General features: G+C 41.2%; 1 protein-coding gene across 2 annotated transcripts in view; it reads right to left on the bottom strand.

The window, feature by feature from the left end:
- The window catches only part of DPH6 (diphthamine biosynthesis 6), a 409,504-nt gene that overhangs the window by 83,806 nt on the left and 303,881 nt on the right, over nucleotides 1–21,817 (bottom strand). For both annotated transcript variants that reach the window (XM_090033519.1, XM_090033518.1), the window contains exon 14: nucleotides 10,977–11,382. In XM_090033519.1, coding sequence (XP_089889645.1) covers nucleotides 10,977–11,382 — 406 coding nt within the window. The remainder of the gene's footprint in view (nucleotides 1–10,976; nucleotides 11,383–21,817) is intronic.

Below are 21,817 nucleotides of genomic sequence, written 5' to 3'. Positions count from 1 at the left end.
ATATCGTAAGATAAATTATTGTTTTGTGTAGGACCTAACATAAGAGTATACTTATCTTGATTAAGATCTGTAGATACTACTGAAAAACAAGCAAGAAAACAGGTTCTTTAACACAAATAAATATTAATGTTGGACCCTGAATATTTTCAGCAAGCCATGAAATACCCATGTGTGGTTGATTTTATATCTGCAGGTGGAAAATTGTTCCTTTATTTTTCTTCTTTATAAGGTATGGTCTTCTCCTTCACATATCTCAGATTTTCAGAATATTTGCTAAAACTCCCAATAAAAATTAGCACTGCAATTATTATAGTCACAGGAATTTATACTACAAGTCCTAGGCTAGGGACAGAAATTCAAAAAGCCTGAGCCTGAATTGATTCAATCTTTGCAGATTAGTTTAATCTGGCTATGTTGTACTGGTTTTTAACTGCACAGACATCCTCTCTGGACTGAGGAAATTCAAGCACATGCCTGCAGTGGCTCAGGTTAGAAGTGTGTGTGTGGGGGGGAGCAGGAGTGCTAGAGCAGCCCTCTCTTCCCTTCCACACTGCTGAGCTGAGAGGTGGTGTGACCAGGCCCCAGCAGGATGCTCTGATTAGGGTGGGGTTTCCCCTCCCTCGCTGTTGATAACAGAGCATTAATTAGCTCTGTTATCAGCATTTAGCACCCTGTCAGAAAACAAAGCCTCTCTCATTAGTTCAAGCTCTTCTTAAACAGCTTTTTCCACAGAAGGACTGGACAGACATTACCAGTTACCTGTTGATTAGCTACAAAAAGCCCTAAGCTGACACTGTCCTGTAGGTCTTTATACTGTCTGCCTTACACAGACACCTCTCAGCATTAGCTAGCACACCACACGATGGCCACGGTCTGTACTGTGGGAAGGAGGGAGGGTGGGGACCCCTGCTTGAGCAGTGAGGCAGAAGAAGCCAGGCAGATGCTGCTGTGCCTGCAAGTTTCTGCCAGAGCTCCAGCAAGGTAGTGGGGGGTGGGGGGACAGCCCAGTTCTCTGGAGCAGAGAACCCCACCCAGCATAGAGAGTATGCTGGGATGCTGGGGGACTCTGATTTAACTTAAACCAGGAAAGGGTCTGGGACAGACATTGTATAAACCGGTTTGACCCAAATCAGTTAAGTCTGATACTATATTCAATCAGGTTTCCCTCAAACTGGTTTCAGGCATTTTCAAACTGGTTTATGTGTAGTGAATGTCTATTCTGTTACAGGTTTAAACCAGTTTCTGATCACTTAAACCAGTTTATGTGTAATATCTGTCCATAGCCCAGGTGTGTATGAAGATTTGGGAAAATTCTTATAGACCCAAACATCTTAAGAGCCATGCAAGCTCAATGCAAGTTATTATGTTTGCTCATGGTTAAGTTTATAGCTTTATAATTTTTCCTACTTCAATCTTCTTTCTGACAAAAGAGAGGGGAGAAACACCACATTCTCTTTTCCTATGATAATAGGAAATTTTTAAGATATCAGAGTAAAAACCAAGAAGGTTGCCTGAATAATCTGTAAACTAGTCTTGTGATTGAACTTTTTGATTTACTGAATTTTTTAGGTCTGCATACAGTGTAATATTTATCTACTATGAGTCTCAGTTTGCTAAGAACAGTTTACAACCTTTTCCCAATCCATTGTTTGTATTTCAGATACTCTAATTTATCCCCCCACCCCCTTCCTCTAGATGATTTAAGGATTTTTTTCTTAATACTTCAAAGATGTACTGACACACGTATTTGGAAGTCTTATTTTCATTATAACTCTTCAGTTACTGAAGTAATATTTAATTTGTTAAATACTTTAAAACAGATTAAATAATGTTTAGACTGCAGTACACAGTTCATAGAATTATAGAACCAGAAGGGACTTGTAAGATCATCAAGTCTGGTCTCCTGCCATGCGTACTGGGCTCAAACGAGCTCAACAAGGTGCTTGTCCAGCCCACTCTTGAACACCTCCCAGGATGGCTACCGCAGAATCTGGGAGCATGTTCCAGTTTCTAGTTAGTTTTGTGGAAAATAAGTTTTTCCTTATGACCAGACTAAATTTTTACACCATTAGCTTGTGCCCATTTGTCCTTATCCTCCCAAGTGCTGCCTTCCTGAAGAGTTGCTCCGCTAGATCCCTGACATACTTGTAGGCAGCTATCAAGTCACCTCTGTCTTCTCTTACTCAGACTGAACAGACACAATTCCCAGAGTCTCTCCTCACACAACCTATCCTCCAGGCCCCTACCCAGATGGGCAGCTCTTCTCTGTACCCTCACAAGCTTATCCACAAACTTCTTGAAGTGTGGTGCCCAGAACTGGCCACAGTACTCCAGCTGTGGCCTCACCAGTGTCAAATAGAGGGGAAGGAGAACCTCTGTGGATGTGCTGGCAACACACGGTCTGATGCACACCAGAGTTCTATTTGCCCTGCCGGCAACTTCATCACATTGTTGGCTCATATTCATTTTCTGGTCAAATGTTACCCCCTGGTCTGTTTCAGATGTAGTCCCTGCCAGTGGACCAAGTTCAAGTAAATATACCGATTTCATGAACAAGAGGATGAATTTCTTTCAGGGTGCTAGACATAGAAAAAACTAGAACTCTTGGTTCCAAAATGATACCTTTTATTAGACCAACTGGTAAATGCCAAGACAACTGTCCTTTTCTGCAAGCTTTCAGGATCAAAGTCCCTTCATCAGGTTCTGGGAAAAGTGTAGATGGTACAAGATGGTAAAAAGTCCCCATAGGTAGGAAATAAACTTCGTTTTTGCACAGAGGGAGCTGAAGATGGAAGGCTGTCCTTTTGAGGGTTCTACACAGTAGTGCAAACAATAGGTGTGCAGCTATGACTGACACAGAATTTTGGCGTATGGACAAAAAAAACTCTGTATGAAAAAGACAAGTCAGACCAATTTGCCCAAATATACCTTGCTTCCTACCAGTAACATGAATTTGAGAGTTTTGCCCAGTCCTATTTAAATGACTGTGGTCCTAGGCTAAAAATCTGCTCACATTGCAGTCAGTGGGACTTCTGCTTTTGACTTCAAAGAAGTCACAACCTGCACCTGCTCAGTTTTACTTATATGAGTAGTCTTCCAGGCATGGGTGACTAGTGCCGTCTTAGTCGGGGGGGCATGTGCCTCCCCAGCAACCAGTCAGTGACCGGGGGAGAGGGGGGAAGGATCCAATCTTCCCGGCAGCAAATCTTGGCAACCAGGAAGTGGCCACAGTGCTCTCAGAAGTGGCCGCAGTGCTTCATCTGGCACTCCCACTCCCTAGCCAGTGCTCGCAGGGGGGGCACTGGTGCTCCCACCTGCCCTCCCTGCCCATCACCTAAGCAGGGTGCACGGCCTGTCAGGGGGTGCAACAGCACTCTCAGAGGGTGCACATGCATCCCCGTACACCCTCTATGCATCGCCACTGCCTCCAGGTCTATTGAGTCAACAGAACTTACTCAGGTAAGAAAAATGTTGAATACAGGGGACACTCAGGAAAGTTAAGTTAAATTAAACTACTGTATATTTAATGTGTATTAAAGATCATTAAATTCTTTCAGAAGTGGTTTTAATTTAATTCAAAAAATGAATTATCAGGAAATTTCACAAAATGAACTAAAGCCAATATACTCCTGAATGATATTGTTCAGGCATCAGTTAATGTGTTTTAACTAGTGTAATTTATGCTCCCTCCTTCATTTGGCTAAACTTTCCTGAATGTCCCAATGTAGACATGGTCTTGGAAAGCCTCTTACATATATTTGTTCAATGTTTTCCCATTTTTCTTTGTCCTATACAGCAGGAATACTCTGAATCTTGTATCATCTACCAACTATTTAAAATTTGTATCCCCTGAGCTGGCATCAGGAAAATTTTCTCAGCTATTATAGTATCTAAATAAATTCAATACATTTGTACCTAATCTGATAGAAAATCATTTATTTAAAAGCAATATATTGTACCTATTTTTATAGGTCAGTATGATGTCACAGTAGAAGTGAATATAGAAATATACTAAAATATTATTTGCTAATTTATTAATCTGATTTCCTTGAATGGATACATTTTCAAAAATCTTTAACAGGAAGTAGGAAGTGGGATTATTTTGATCTCCTTTGGGGTGTTTCAGAACAGATAGCTTGGCAAAGTATGACATGCTAGGTCACAGTATTTGTTACCGTTTTAATATCCCAATAATTTAATGGTCCGTTTGTCTTAATTCTCTTCCAATTTCAAAATAGCTAGTCAAATACATGATTTCTAAAGAGAGCAAACTACTGCCAAAGTGGGTTTTTGATTAATCAACCTTGCTCCTTTTTTCATTTTCTTCTTTTGCAGAATATCTGTATGTTAAAAGGTGTGTATATATATGTGTGTGTGTGTACACACACACACAACATTATGAAAAGTATAGACAATTTACACACAACCTCAGTTTAACAAGTAATTTACGCTATAAAGTGAGTAGATAATAATTATACTTTAGTATTCCATAGAAAGCTTCCTTGGGCACGTCCCAATGAGTGCAGACATGCAGGGGCACATTTTCTGTGAGACAAATAGCAGTGGCACATATTTGTGCCACTGCTATATGTCTCCAGGCACACCCCTGCACACATGCTCCAGCATGAGCCAAACTGACCCAGGTTGGGTAGGGGAGGCTGGGGCTACCACCTGTGCTGGTCCCAGAAGCATAACCCAGGATCCTAGGGGCAGCACCACTGAGCCAGCCACTTGGAGCCTGGCCAGCAGCCACACCATGGCTTTTTTTCGGTGGCATTTTTTGTTTTGTTACTGGTGACTCCCAGTGTCAAAAAACCCCACTATGCCACAAATTAGCAGCACAGCAAATGGGTGCACATGCGCTGTGTGTGGTTTGCACTGCCCCAGACTGCTTTGAGGCTCTGCAAACTGCAAGTGTGTGCTCATCAGGATGCACCCCTTGTTTGTATTCACAGATACATCACCTTTTACTTCACATTCACAAGAAGTTTTTAACTTTCTCTTTACTGCTGTCAGCACTGTCAGTTATAGGAGAGGGTTCATTCTGACTCACCTCATATAATCCACAAATCTGTTACCTAAGTTTCAGTTGCAACGACAAATTATGCCTGAAGTAACAGCAACAGTGTTAACTGTTTCTGCTGTAATAGGAAATTAAAAACAATCAGAAAGCAGTGTTTTGTTGAAATTAAAACCTATCACAGAAATGTACATACTAGTTTTGACAAGGATGAATATTAGGAAGAGACATACACATACCCTAGAACAGTAAATGGTATGGTAGGTAGGGCACTCGCTTGTGATATGGGAAGCCAAACTTCAATTTTGGATTTGAACTGCATTGTCCCACACTCCAGGGCGTGCCCTGGAGCTGGCTATTCTGGCTAAAGAACTGGCTAGTCTTCCAGAGCGCTCTCTCAGTCACTACTGTGATAAGCTGTTCCACTTTATAAATAATTAATTCTTCATTGGAAAAGAATATTCTGCATCCCAGATAAGTGTGACAAATCTCATTTTTCTCTTTCTTCCTTTGCAATCCTATGGACTATTAGGCAAAATATGTATATATATTATTCTTTAAAATGAAACGAGTGTACTACCACTGATGCTTAATAAATAAAGAAGTCCAAAATGTCTTTAATTCCTAAGAGCTATTTTTCAGAGTAGAGTTACATTTTTAATTGAAGATTTATTTATTATTATTCTGTTACCGAATTATACTTGGCATCCATATTTTCTTCTACCTAGTTGTGTTTTCTCCTTAATTTTTCTATATCATTAAAAAATGGATTATGTTAAATGGTGCTTTAGTGAATGCCAGACCTCATCCCCTTCCTATTAAATATTTAAAAGTATTTTTGCATATAACATGTGAACAAGGTTTGTGAAATCATTATGATGTGAATTATGGCCATGCATCATTCCTATACTGAGGTATAATCTGGTCGACCGGATGGTATGGCAAATCATCCTGACATGTTTATATTAATATGGGTATGTAAATGAGAAAGAAATGGTCAAATTTATGTTAAAGACTTCTAAAGGCTTAACAGCATCTTACTAAGTATATATGTCAGCTTAATCTAATCCTCCTACTTCTAACACGTTCTGTGGTCTCAGCACGGTGCCTATAATGCTCTCGTGTGTTATGAGGGATTGCATTTGAGAAGTTTTTCATCAGGACTACACTTTGTTCAATAAAACTTTATATCTAGTCTTAGGCTGACAGAAAGCTATCTATCTCAAATTTGCATCACAAACTTTTAGCTGCTTCTGACATCAATAACGCTGGCTATAATACCTCCCAGTAATCTGTTACAACTCACAGAGTGCACATATTCTCAGTTCTCATCTTACTTTGTCAGCTGCAAACAGGCTGCTCTAATTTGTGCAGACTGGTTCATCTGAACACTGAACTTCTTTGTGCCAATAAAAAACACTCTTTTAATCGAAAGCTCATTTGGGTAGATTTGTGGCAGTGTTCCTTCCTCCACTCCAATCATTTCAAGTCCTGCTTAACTGAAGCATCTTTGTGTCTCCTTCATGCTTGGTAAAAGGGACAATGCACAGCCATTCTAAGCTCATCAGTAAGTCCACCATGGCCAGCTATGGATCTAACCACAATTACAGATCAACAGGGTATGGTTATTTGTTTCCTGTTGAGTACTACCTTTTTTTCCAAACATGAGCAATGGAAGTTCATAAACACAACAGTGTTCAATTAAAATAAAATGGTTACTTACTCTACTACCTTACAGTAATTGTGGTTATTTCAGACACAGCCTTCAGTGTTTTTTTTCACTATAAAGTATGTTAGATCAAAAAGATTTGAATCACAATAACTGTGCTGGAGTACTGCGTCCAGTTTTGGGCTCCACAATTCAAAAAGGATGTGGAGAAGTTTGAGAGAGTCCAGAGGAGAGCCACGCGCATGATCAGAGGTCAGGAAAACAGATCTTACAATGACAGGCTGAGAGCCATGGGACTCTTTAGCCTGGAAAAGCGTAGGCTCAGGGGTGATCTGATGGCCACCTATAAGTTTATCAGGGGTGACCACCAGGATCTGGGGGAACGTTTGTTCACCAGAGCGCCCCAAGGGATGACGAGGTCGAACGGTCACAAACTCCTGCAAGACCGTTTCAGGCTGGACAGAAGGAAGAATTTCTTTACTGTCCGAGCCCCCAAGGTCTGGAACAGTCTGCCAGCGGAGGTGGTTCAAGCACCTACATTGAACACCTTCAAGAGTAAATTGGATGCTTATCTTGCTGGGATCCTATGACCCCAGCTGACTTCCTGCCCTTTGGGCAGGGGGCTGGACTCGATGATCTCCCGAGGTCCCTTCCAGCCCTAATGTCTATGAAATCTATGAAGATTTGAATCACAATAACTGTGCTTCGGTATGCAGAATGATCACCACTCTTCTTTTGCAGTCTCTTAGTTTGAAGTCCACGATAGCAGAAGAGTCCCAAAAATGGCAGGGTTCTACTTGTGCAACACACATTGACTACAGAAAGATTCAAGAACCTCAGCTACTGTATTACTGCTGCTTCAGTCAGTGTGGGTCAGTCAGGGAGGATAAGGGGAGAGTTACCTCCTTCTCTCCCTTCAGTACCAAGGGCTCCCTGATGTCTGACACAATTGTCCATAGTAACCTCAGCTGGGCCATGGTTGTAAACTGCACTAAAATAGATTGCTTCATGGGTATTTCCCATTCTGGTGCCAGCTTGACGTGTTAGTGACAGCTGAGCTTTGCAGGTGAATGAAGTTCTGTATGGGGCAGGTCCTGTACAGAAATCATGTTTTCAGGGATGGCTGAGTGCTGCTGATGTCAGAGGGCTGGCCACTGACATTCAGTTTATACATATATATATATATATATATATATACACACACACACACACACACAGTATATTATATAGTTAATATACCATTAAGTTGTTAACGGGTTGACATCCTAACACCAGTTGAAAATGAAAATAATCAAAGGAGTTCTAAAGAAATTGGAAGGTCTTCAGAAAGTTTAGCTGCAGCTAAGAACTAGTGGGCTGTATCTTTCATAAGCTGTAAGAAAAAACTGAAATAAGGTTTTGGTTGCTCCACTTTCTATATCCTCAGAGGTGCACAAGGAAGCATAAGGTGCTCTCATGGCCATAACCGATACTGCTACAGATATTGTTTATGAGTTGCACATTTACCAAGAGTAGGATTCACAGTGGCATGTATTCAAAGAAAGTTAGTTTTTTTAGTTCAAACAGACACAACATTCTTGAGAGGGATCAGTATTTGCAAAGTCAGCAAGTCACTAGCTAGACAAAAATGTTGTACCTCTTCTATTCTAGAATTTCAAACCAAATGGTAGATGAACATTTAAGTTAAAAGCTAGCAACTTGAAGAGCCAGCTTTAGTAGTTAGATTATAAACAGCCTATAGTTAGGTTTTACCAAATATGGTCACATAAAAGCCTTTCTCTGCAAAAGATATTAATGTTACCCTAGTAACAATAAAGGTAGATATAATTCTGAGAAAGAATAAATTAGATTTTATGTAAACACCTAATTACTGCATTGTTCTGATTAGAAATCCCATTTTTCCCCTCCAAAAGAACCATTAAAATCACACTCAACTTATATGAGTGTCAACCTATAATTGGCTTTTGTTCTTGCAGTATTTTTAAATGCAGTAAAAATACCGAGTCAGAATACTTTTCATAGCAGGTGTGTAAGTATTTTAATGCATTTAACTCTTTGAGTTCTTTTATTGGGTATTTTACTTCTATGGGATTTTGTAATGGCAACAGCCATTCTATAGTAACTCTCATAGTTGGGGAAAAAGCTATTTTTCCTAAAATTGACTTTGAAAATGTGGGGTTAATTTATATTCAGGGTTGATTTAAAATCCATGCTATGCGAAACAATGAATGATTTCAGCTGATCTGACAATTAATATAATACAACAATCTTAAAAAGTAATCATCTAAATTGTCCATTACCTCCAAAATCTAAAACCCCCACAAAAAACCTCTGTATTCTGTTAGTAAATTAATATAGGAAAAACCAGACAAAAAGGGGTTAGGAATACTTTATAGAAGTCATAAATATTCTTTTTTTCTACAAATGTGCTGGAACTGTTTGCTATATATTACATCCTTTAAAGGAAGAAAATAATTTAAAAATATTTAAAATATTTTACAACTGACAGCTTTGACACATCACTCTAAAGCTACTAAATAAAATATCCAATTCATGAGGAATATAATAATAATAGCATGAAGATGCCTGTGGGTATTGTATTTAGTGGTTCATTGCTGTACTGTGTTCTTTGAGAAGCTGAAGAAATTCCACCTGATGTCCAGAATGCAACCAGGACCTGTATTAATGAAGCACTTAAGCATGCCCCTTGTTGGATTTTAATGTATTAAAGATTCAGCCTCTTACTTTGAACCTCTTACAGCAGAATGAAAACTAGTATAAAAATTCTTCTATTAAGAGCTACAGATAGGTGCTGGTTAACAACAAAATTTTATTTTCAAATACATTACACAAAGCTGCTTCCCAGCCTGTGGACTTTGCAAAGAAAAATGCTAAGCAACACAAGTGAACTTTCTCCTGAAATTCCTTGCTGATAAATTAGTGCTAGCTATAAATTTAATGCACGCTACATTTTAACAAGACTGCATTTCTTACTGATGATTATAATGGTGATGGTCATTAGGGCCTTAGAGAGATTTAGAGGGAACTAAAGATGAATGAAAAACCTTGATGATTCATTCTACACCCATGCCATTAGTTTAACATAAAATACTACGTAGTTACATTTTTCTCGCACTTCATCCATTTATCCTATTTATACGTTTTGCCCAATATTAGATTTAGCTAAGGCAAATGTACTTTACTCAAAGCTAATTATTATATGCCCCGTGAAACATCAGAGAGAGAACAAGCAAAGGGATCATGTAAATTGTATGCTAGGAACATGTTTTATCAGGTTGCTTCTTAGTTCTTAAACAAGACACAGTAGAAGAACAACGTTCTGTCAGGCTACATGTTCTTTCCTTGCTTCATGGATTAAGCATGCTTACTCCATGCCACATTTTTATTGCTTTGAATTCCTGTACTTTAAATCTATTAAACAATGTCAAGTTGAATTTCCTTCAAAAATTGCTGCAGGTTAAATAAAAAAAATAGGACAGTAGGTTCTTTGAGGGCTAACATTATGTTAGCTAATTAATATAGATCTGTTGTAGGTTTGCAAACATCTCTCTTTTTTTAAATATGTGAGTGCATCTTTGAGACGAACGGAGACTAAAGGCCTGATCCTACTCCTATTGAAGTCAATGGCAAAACTCTTACTGAAACAGCATGATCAGGTCTTTAACCATTCTGTAGGCCTGTCAGATGAAAGAGGGTTTTTACATGTTGTTACGAACTTTTGTAATTGAACATAGCATATCTACCCATTGAAACATAAGGCATACATTGTATTTCTAACATTATTATTCTCACTGCTTATCTGGGAAGGGACTGAAATTATGGAGAGTTATTACTACACAAAACAAACAGTATACCAAATTTCCTTGGTTAACTGTATCTGTTTTTAAGGGCACAGATATATTTGGCAGTAAAGACACACACAGACACCTCCCCCCACTCTACTCTATCATTTCATAGATTTTTTTTTAACTTTTGCATTTTAAAATAGTACCATGCTAATATTCAGTAATTACACTGCTCAAAGACATTTATGCAGCAGATCTATCTTTCTAGAGTACAGCTCATTTTTGTTTTTGTCATCTATTCGGACTGCCATATTTTTTTCCAGGCTAATGCTTTTTTAAAAAAATGAGTAATATGGCTGGTAACCAAAGAAAGAACATTTGTATTCCAATCATGCCTACTCTTCACGCTTGCTTTTAAATTTTTTCCTCAGTTAAACCCCACTTAATTACTATTAATGGCTTATTCCAGCAACAGTCTTACCTGCTTGTAGTATTTCAGTACTGAAGCTATCCTTCTTGTAGAAAGTTCTAAAACACAAAGGTATTGCAGTGCAGTCTTCAGAAAGTTTCTCAACAGCTTGCCTAAAAACAGCAACCATATCTTGTAGAGTTGTATCTAAATCAACTGAAGAAACAGATGGTGAAGTCAGGCTTAGGCATACTGAGATTGATGCGCTAGTGGCAGAACTGGACTCCACAACCTCACATTCAATATGGCAGCCCTCTGAAAACGTCTTCATTGAAAAAGTTTTTCTTTGTAATGGATCATCCACTACTGCAATGACATGCCACTCAATGAGTGCCTCTCTGGGTAGGTGCGGTACCACAACCACAGCTAGTGTTCCAGACACTGCGGGTAGATTACTGCACATTATGGAGTCTTCTGCCTAAAAATGAAACAAAGCAATCCAAGCATTAGATTAGAGAATTACTAGAAGCTGATTCTTATATGCTGGAAAGGGAGCTACAGCTCCTTCACTATAATTTAGTTTATAAAACAACAGATAAATCTGTAAGAATGAGTAAACATTAAATAGTAAGGTGAAATAAATGGTTCTCAGATCTTGTCATTCAATTAAAAAGTGAATATGTATACTATGGTACAATCATACTATATTTATCAGCACAGTTGGTTTATTACCATGGATATTTTGTTTTTCTCTCTTTGTTACCAAGAAAGTAACTTAAGTCACCTTAAGCAATTATGAATCTGTCTGACAGCTAATTCTTGTTCATTTTCTCAATTTTAGTTTCCTACTATGTCAATGTCATTTTAAGGAGGAATACAGATCTTAATGTTATTTGTGCTCATTCCTATAAAACAAGACAAGAATCAGAGAAGAGCAGTTAGAACTACTGTACAACATGTTGCATGGTATGACATTTATTTGCACCAACGGTATTTCAATGTGAAAAATGTTTAAAGTGTTGCATGAAAAAAATGGAACAAAACATGCACTCCTTGAAACAAATGAGGTTTATGTTCAGCATGGGCTGAATGCATCATCTAAAGCAGTGGTTCTCAACCTTTTTAGACTCAAAGCACCCATAGATAGACTTGAGGAATCCCTTGAAAAATGCCAAGTCCTAGTTTTCAGTCATTTTTTGCATATAGAAAAATAATATAGAATTTTTTGTTGCAGAGGGCTCAAAAAGATCCCAACTATTAGTATCTATTTGAAATCTATCCCTGGGTTTATCTTGTGAGTTATGCTTGCAAACAGAACAGTGCCAGCACTGTGTGGCACCCAGGCTGCCAGGTACCTTGTGTGAGAATCACTGCTCTAGAAGGTGACAGCATCCTCTCAGTGACAAAGTTCAACCAGCAATGACCTGCAGGAGCAGAGCCTGGACTTCCTATTCTAAATGACTGTCTACAACAGGCACTGGTAACTTACAGCCTGCAAGCTACTGGATCCCATGGGCGGTGTCAGGGGGCTTTTGGCAGTGGGGGGCTTTCACCTGCTCTGGGGCTGGGCAATGGGGAGAACCAGTGGCAGTGAGGACCTAGTGCCAGCCTACCTCAGATGAGGTCTTTCTAGCCTGCTGCCAAAAAACCTTGCCAACTCCTGGCTACACAGTCATGCTTTCTCTTACTCATTCTCCTTTTTGCCCATGACTTTTACATATTTGGTCACACACAGGCTACTTTCAACAGGATAGGTTGAAGATACAGTCCAACCAGCTTATCCTGGGGGTTAGTGCCTTTCCTGTGGAGGAGAAGTGAGTTTCTATCCTTCCAGGCTGAGGGTCTAGAACCCAGCTCTTCCACTTCCTCTCCAAGTGCACTAAATATGATGAAAAATGAAGACTACTGCCACCTCACGCCCATCATGATTGTGGTCACTGGGGATGAGCCCCATGCAGCCTCCCTGGCCAACTTCTAGCTCTAAAGCATGCCAGCAGACTCTGATGGGTGATGTAAACTCGGCCCCATACTCCCTGGGACACACTGCCAGAGTTGGATAGACAAGGCCTTGAGACCAATTCTGAACTAGACTTAAAACTCGAAATGTAGAACAGCTTGCAGAAGTCTATCATCTTACAGATAAGTATGCACTTAACTGTTTTAGTTACAAATGCAGGCATTGCTAATACATACACTCATAAAACTTGTTAAATGAAAATGAGTCTGTTTATTGAAAGGAATCTGATTATACATACATGTATATCCCCCCCTGAAAAAATAACTGAAATTACTTGTAACAGTTTTCTACAACAATGAATTATATTTAAACAAATTTTCCCTCTGAATAGATTTCTTAAAATTGTCTTACTTCCCCCACCTTTTCTTAAAGAATGATCACACATTAAGTACTCTTGATATTAGTGACTTATACTTTCCTCTCCTTTGTGTGTATTGATGATAACTTTTTTTATATACCAATTTGCTTACACTGCAGTCTATACTGTTAATATTGTACATTGCCTGACCTTTGAATGGAAAAATAATAACAAGTTAAAACAGTCATTTTATCTGAAGTCGATAAGGCCATAACACTCACCCTGTCTTCAATTCACATGCTCAATTTTCATCCACTCACTCTCGACTTTGAGAGGAAGGAATAATGACAGGTTACAGGCACTTTATTTCAAAATTCACTCACAAAGTTATTGACAAGCATTTTTCCACAGAAAAGTCTTTGCTGCTTGACCCTCGTGAGCTGTTTACATGAAAAATGCACTTACTTCTAGATTAACGATAGTGGAGCCTAATTCCATACCAAACATGGAGCAATTGCTTTAGCATTTCTGTTTTTGATATGGGAACAAAAATAGGGATAATTTGTCTCAAATTGCAGTCACTTCAGTCATAATAAAATCTCACTGAATACTGTTTGCTTTCAGTACTTTCATTAGGTAAGCTGGGGCTGTTATTAAGGTACCAACACATAAATGTTATATTAGCACTTAACAGTAGCACAGTATTCTCCTCCAGGAGATGAATTCTAACCTTGTCAATATAATTCTGTTCTGAGTGCTATAAAACAGTTTGAAAAGATGAAATACTGGAGCTTTGCACTGGAGAAAAAAAAGTCATGCTCATTCAGGCTTAAAGGCCACTTTGTTGGCCCAAGGTGCTGAGGTACTGTTTAGAAAATAAGTCTAAAGAAGCTCTCTCAGGTCAAGTCAAGCATTGAGACAAACTTTTCTACTTTATTGTACTTGTCTTAGGTTGTTAAATCAATTACTAAGTATTTCTGCTTGCCTTCAGTTGCCATTTAGAATGTGGCAGGAATACAGGAAAACTCCGGCCAAGATAAAGTACATTTTCAGCTCAACAAATCATAATCATTCTGAATGAAAGACTATATGTGGTAGACCCATATATTCCCATAAATGTGTACTGTGTGGCACTCCTAACCTTCAAACTACAGGTTTGCACAAAATACAAGCGATTGAACTGTTAGGAACTAATGGTCTTTCTGCATTCCATCATTTGTTACTGGATCTTTCAGAAACTCTTTAAACAGTGACCTCTCCCAACTGAATTTCAGCATAGCATTGCCATTTTTGTTAAGCAGATATGTCCTATATGCTTCAAAAAGTGAGTCTTTAGAACTCCTTAACTGCCTTACCCTTAGCTTCTCCAGTACTTGAGGTACTGTATTTATCTAAAGCCAAGACGACTTTGAATTTAAGATGACTCACCCAATAATAAGATTTCATACATGGAAAACTAAAAATGTGTTATACTTTTCCATGTATAGAATCAAAGAACCATAGAAAATTAGGGTTAGAAGGGACCTCAGGAGGTCATCTAGTCTAATCCCCTGCTCAAAGAAGGACCCAGCCCCAACTATATATCCCAGCCAAAGCTTTGTCTAGTTGGGTATTAAAAACCTCGAAGGATGGAGATTTCACCACTTCTCTGGGTAACCTGTTGCAGTATTTTACGCCTAGTGAGAAATTTTTTCTCCTCCTAATGAGAATATTTTTCCTAATATCTAACCTAAAATTCCCTTGCTGCACCTTGAGACTGTTGCTCCTTGTTCTGTCATCTGCCACCACTGAGAACAGCCTAACTCCATCCTTTTTTGAACCCCTCTTCAGGTAGCTGAAGGATACTATTAAATCCCATTGATCTCCTCTGCTCTAGACTAAATTAGCCCAGTTTGCTCAGCCTCTCCTCATAAATCATGTCCCCTAACCCCCACACCATTTTTGTTGCCCTCTGTTGGACTCTTTCCAATTTCTCCGCATCTTTCCTGTAGTGGAGGGCCCCAAACTGAACACAAAACTCCAGATATGGCCTCACCAGTGCTGAATGGAGGGAAATAATCACTTCCTTTGACCTGCTGGCAACATACATACCAATGCAGCCCAGTATGCCATTAGCCTTCCTGGCAACATGAGCACACTGTTGGCTCATTATTGTCCACTGTAACCCCCAGGTCCTTTTCTGCAGAGCTGCTGCCCACCCCGTCAGACCCCAGCCTGTACTGGTACATGGGACTGTTTCATCCTAAGTGCAGGAATTTACTCTTGTCCTTCTTGAACCTCATGAGATTTCTTTTGGCCCAATCTTCCAATTTGGCTCACTTTGAATCCTAGCCCTACCCTCCAGCATATCTACTACTCCCCCACCAGCTTGGTGTCATCTGTAAACTTGCTGAAGGTGCACTCTTTACCATCTTCCGAGTCACTGATGAAGACACTGAACAAAACCAGCCCCAGGACCGATCCAAGGGTACTCCACTTGATACTGGATGCCAACTACACATCGAGCCATAGATTACTACTTTTTGAGCCCGATGCTCCAGCCAGTTTTCTATCCACCTTACAAGTCCATTCATCCAGCCCATACTTCCTTAACGTGCCTGTGAGTATGTTGTGGAAGACCGTATAAAAAGCCTTGCTAAATCAAAGTATAGCACATCTGTTGGTCTCCTTGCATCCACACAGCCAGTCACCTCGTTATAGAAGGCAATCGGGTTGTCAGGCATGACTTGCCCTATGTGTATTCATGCTGACTGTTCCTAATCACTTTTTCCTCCAAGTGCTTAGAAATGGATTCCTTGAGGATCTGTTCCATGATTCTTCCAGGGTCTGAAGTAAGGCTGACTGGTCTGCAGTCTGAGGCCTCCACCTCAAATACTTTTTCAGGGGCTCATGGAAGGTGGAATACAATCATACTTAGATACCTAAGTTCACTTACTGCCTAATAGGTGTAACAGAATTAGCATTGAAGCATCCAATCAGAAGTCATGTTTCGAAGAATGTAACCATATAGGAGATATGGGAGGATATCTCCTCTGGGGTTGGATAATTTGCCATTACTCACCAGAAGGAGACTGCCACTGGAAACCAAATCTGTACAGTATGGCTTTATTTTAGAAACTGTGAACATTTTGGAGCTTTCCAGAGACCAGATCATGACCCAGACCCTCATACTTACTTTTGTCTAGAGCATAGTCTCTGTCTCATTACTAAAGAAATCAGATGCTTTTATTAGCTTCTAAGACTCCAGAGTGAAGGCATGATGTTCAGACCCAAACAGTCCTTTATAGAGATATGCCAATAATCACTGTTCTAACTTGAGTCTGAGGTGTCTTACACTGCCTCTACAGCATGTTCTTGTAGATGGGTCCCTTGTGGCTTCTTTTGGCTCTTCAGATAAAGAATCCAAGATGGAATTACTAGAGACCCAGACCCAGACCTAGTGTAATTATGTTGTGACAGATAACAGCCTGATAGATTTCCAGTTAGGAAACCAAAAGAGGTAGAATAGCACATTTTTATTCCAACTGCACTGAAGTGACCTTCTCTACCTGGGGGAGCAGACAGGGATGATCTGTTACTTTTAGACATTTCCTGAGCTGCAGAAACCAAGAAGGAGTTGGTTTACAGATGGTAAATACTGATGTTCTTCTAATGGTACAGGGCTCACCCTGCTACCTCTCTTTGACAAAGATGAGGGGTGCTTGTACCTGTAATGAAAATTGCCCTTTTGTGTGGTTTAATGGCATCACACTTCACATGTATGCGAGATTTTGGTGATTTTAATGAGTTTGCATCATCATAAACTAATCCTCATCCTGATGTAGTTTAGTTTGTGATGACGCAACTTGGAACAGTGTAGCCATTAATCCAGGGGTGGGCAAAATGCAGTCCACCAGGCTATTCTATCTGACCCACGGGGCCCCTAAAAAATTTAGAAAATTAATATTTATCTGTCCCTGGCTGCCTGTCATGCGGCCCTCGATGGCTTGCCAAAACTCAGTAAGCGGCCCTCCGCCCAAAATAATTGCCCGCCCCTGCATTAATCTGTCATGTGTACATGGTAATTTACTGAATGACATGTGGTTTGCCCCTTTGTCTGCTAGGTGTTGCTACAATTTTTGTGTAGTGAGCCCCCTTGTCCATCAAGCGTCACTACAATTTGCAGGTATTTCTGTGTAATGAATGCTTTAGGACACCCATTTCCACATATGCATAGCTATGCAGGTGTAAACTATGTCTCAGTACTGGCACTCATGGAAATCTGCTCATGTGACCTTTCCTAACAGAACACTTCTGACATCTATAGCCTGTCCCAGATTGCCCCCCTAGTCTCCTATTGTTCAGAAGAATAGTTGTTAATGGATCACTGCCACACACATCCACAATTCTTAGCCTGGCAGCTTGCAATACAGCTTGAAGAGACTGCAGCTGTCCTTTCAAGCATGCACCCCCACTCCCCCAGCAACAGTCTGACCTATTGATTACTCAGCTGTGCTCCTGGGGGTCTATTTGGTCTGAGGGGAGGGGAAAATTTGGGGTTCATCCATTCAGTCTTCTGCTGAACCCTTACCTTTTTTCTGCTGAGCGCATGATGGATTTCAGGGATAATCCCGCCAAAATGTAAAACCCCAAGTATTTAGGGGGGTTAGGTTTTTGGGGATTCCCCCTGAAATCCAGGAACCTAGGGTGTGTAGGAACTGAAATGTAAAGAGCAGGGCTGTTAATGCTGTTAAATGCTTATGTCCCTGTTCAACAACCCTTAATTGGGAGTTCAGCCATTTCAGAGTTTTGCTCAGCGCCTGCCTTTTTTGCTGAGTGCATGTCATCAAAAAGTAGGCATAGGGAGATTTTTGGACATTTCTGATTGAAATATTACTTGGTTGTTCTGGCACCTTGATGTCTGGCATAGCTCTAATGGGACCTATTAAAAAAAAGCATAGGGACCTTACACCCACATTTCTTCCCTGGCTTTTGCCAGGTTGGGGGTGTTTGCTGGAGTGATACTTCATGGGCAGTCTATTCATTATTCTGCTAAGTGCTATTATCTGCGGCCTTGGGTGGATCATGGGGTCATTGATTTCAGAGGAGGAGAATCTGAGGGTTTAGAGGAGGAGAAGTTACAGGAATCTGAGCTGTGTAGGTACTGAAATATAAAGAGCAGGGCTGTTAGAATGCTAATGACCCTATTCAATAGCCCTACCCATTCAACCCCCTTAGCACAAGCAGGTGGTGCGCTGAGTGAAACAGTAACAGTTGTGTCCTGCATAACAACATGGCTTTGATGAATCCTGATGGAATCTGTGAGGAGAACCAGATGCTGTTGGATTCCCTGGAGGTGTCCAACTGGAGAACAGAGGCATTCATTAATGCATAGATACTGCTACTGAATGCTCTGCAGGCTATGATGGACCTCCTATAAAGGCAGGGCAGCAGCTTCTCAGGCCTTGCTATACCAGTTTGTAACAGGGACTCGGGCAAGAGCCCTGTTACTTAGACAAAGTCGGGCCAGATTGACCTGACGATGAACCTTGCCAGGTGGAAGGGATTATACACCTTCGAGAAAACCAGGTGATTAGCCAGCAGTACAGGGTATAAAAACGGCAGTGGGGAAAAGACTTTTGCCTTCAGTACCCGGAAAAGTAGCGAGGACTGGTGATGCTCTGGAAAAATAAAGGAGACATACTGTGGAGCGGGAGAGAACTCCGAGGAGGGTGAGACTCCCAAAGTACATGGCAGGTCAGTACCAGTAAGATTTACCTTACCGGGAACCCAATTGAACCAACAAGGTGGGAGCAGCCGAGATGCCAGAAGGTGGATCTCCAAGTGATGCAGCAGGACAGCAAAGAGGCTTGTAATGTCGGTGGCTCCCGCTGTGCCGGGGAGCGCAGGGGGAGTCTGAAACACCAGGCGACAGACTCCTGAGAGGCATGGCACAAAGGGCTTGCCCTGCCAGTCGCTCCCATGGTGCCAGCGAGTGCAGGGGAAGGGAAGCCTGAAGCGCTGGGGACGATTTCCCCAGGAAAACTCAGGAGAAGAGATTGTGCCCCACCGAGAGAGAAGGGGCCTGGGGTTGACCAGAGAGTTGCTCCCAGTGGGAGCGTGGAAACCAGGAGCGGGAAATATATTTGAGAAGGAGAGAATAGCAGGAGACTGCCCCTGGACCACACGCATGCAGAGAATGAGTAATGCGGAAGGCCTGTATCGCTAATGAGTTAATTGGCAGTGAAGACTTGCCATCTAGCAAGTAACTAAGCTGAAGAAGTTCTTACTGAAACACTATTTTGCCAATAAAGCAATTGGCAAGAACAGTAATTTCTGCACTGTTAACCCATACAATAAACCTTGCACTGTGAGCAATTAACATCAAAGTAGCTTTATTTTGTCCAAGGATAACTAAGACCTTTAACCTCTTTTCTTTTCCTATTTATCCAAGTCGTGGCAGGTGAGTCTAAAGGAGAGTTGAGGATAAGATTAGCCATCTCACTCACACAGTTAATGGGCCGTGACCTGGAGTCAGAGAACTTAGAAGAAGCTGTGGATCTCAAGAATAACAAGGTTCTGTGGATCAACCTACAGAGCAATGATCTCAAGGTCTGGGCACAGGCGAGCAGCTCTGACTGGTGGGAGTGCATCATACTGTCGACTTGGGATGATCAACAGTGGCTTGAGAGATTCTATATGAGCAGAGACATATTTGTGCACATAGTCACCATACACTGAGCACTAGGATACTGTCATGCATCTCTCCATTACATCAGAAAAGAGGGTGGCCATGGCCATCATGAAACTGGCTGCCCCCACCAGCCTCCACTTCATTGGGAACCAGTTTGGCATGGCTCCCTGTATAGCTAGGGTGGCAATATGTGAAGTATGCCAGCTGCTGTAGGACACCACAGAGAACAGCTTCATCAATAACCCCAGGGAAGTTACTGAAGGCTTCAAGGCCATGGGGTTCCCTAACTACATGGGTGCATTGGACAGCACACACTTCCTGGTCCTGTCCCCATCCCAGGGGAGCTGGTCATTGACCAACAATAAGGGATTTGCCTCAGTGATCCCCCCGGCTGTAGCTAATCACTGAAGATGGTTCACCAACATTTATACAGGCTAGGCAGGTAGTGCGCATGATGCATGTGTCTTTTGAAACTTGCCACTGCCTGGCATGATGCAGAAAGGACAATATGTGCCCACGGTCCATGATGCAGTGATCTGGGGTGTTGTCATGCCCCCATGTATCATAGCAGATACAGCTTACCTCCTCCTGCCCTGGCTCATGAAGCCATATGGAGGACAAGTTACTGAGTAGCAAAAGGCAATATTCAACCACTATATCAGCAAATGCTGGATGACTGTTGAATGTGCCTTTGGCTGTCAAAAAGCATGGTGAACTACAGGCTTGAGGTGGAGTTGGAAAACATTAGTGTTTATTGTGGCAGCCTGTGCTCCACAACATTTGCAAGACCGGGGGAGGTATTCAGTGAGTCCTGTTCTGAGGAAGTGCAGAAGGAAGTGGCCAGACAGAGACATGGGCGGGCAAGGCACAGTGTCCCCTATGATCAGCATACATATGCTGGTTGGGAAGCCATTGCGTGGAATTGCCTTGCCACACAAATTCTGGCTGCTGCAGACAGAGAGGGTGCTCTGTATGTCACGGATTGATCAGCACTGAACACTAAACTGTTCAGCAGTTACCACTGAGTGTTTCTATAAATAAAATAAAAAATGTTCACTGCAACACTTCTGTCTGTCTCATAAGTTCATTGTCTCTAGTGGCGGTGGGGAGAGGAAGGGGCACACTGTGGTGATGGTGGGGGAGAGGGGGAACCAGAGAGGGCTGAAGTCTACAGGTTTTCCTTCACTTTGTGTGCATGGGGATGTTGAAATGTGGCAAGGACATTAAATTGCATTATCTAAATGCTGGTCAGATTAACTCATCACCCAATATGCGTGTGAAGAAATAAAGAATTCACGGGGTGCTGATTCGTGCACATATTATAAGCACTCAGAGAATTTCAACACCCTGCTTCTAGAGGGGGAAAGTGATAATGAAGTCACTCTCTGCTCCTGTCTCTCGGGGGGCGGAGGGGGAGAGGTATGTATAGTCAGAAGGCTAGAGTCTCTTGTTAGCCTGTGGGGAGGAGGGGAGAGATTGGATGGTTGGTATGTGGATTTGAATTTGGTGAGTGGATCATTGGGGATAGCCTGAGAAAACTGGGACTTGGGTGCCTATGGAAACAGAGACCCAAACAGAGATGTGGCAAGCAGTGTCTGGGGATGGAAGGGAAACATTGAATGAAACAAGGGCTTCCAATAGTGCAGGAACGTAGGTGCAGAAGAGGGGAACCCAGGCATCTTCTGGGATTGGGGCCTCCTGTGAAATAATGCAGGGAGTGCATTACTGGAGTTCCAATTAGCACACCACAGTCTGGACAGGCAGATTTCTGGGTGTATTATAAGCACTCAGCACCCTTTTGGTAGGGGTGATTGTTTGAGTGAAATAAAAAAAAGAAGGATTTACACATGAAATAAAGCTTACTTGATGATATGGACATAGGAAAATAAGAAAATCAGATAAGATTAAAAATAAAGATATGAATG

Source organism: Crocodylus siamensis, chromosome 2, assembly GCF_052110815.1.
Source record: "Crocodylus siamensis isolate JL-2025a chromosome 2, ASM5211081v1, whole genome shotgun sequence".
Classification (NCBI taxonomy): domain Eukaryota; kingdom Metazoa; phylum Chordata; order Crocodylia; family Crocodylidae; genus Crocodylus; species Crocodylus siamensis.
This window is presented reverse-complemented; position numbering and strand designations above follow the sequence as displayed.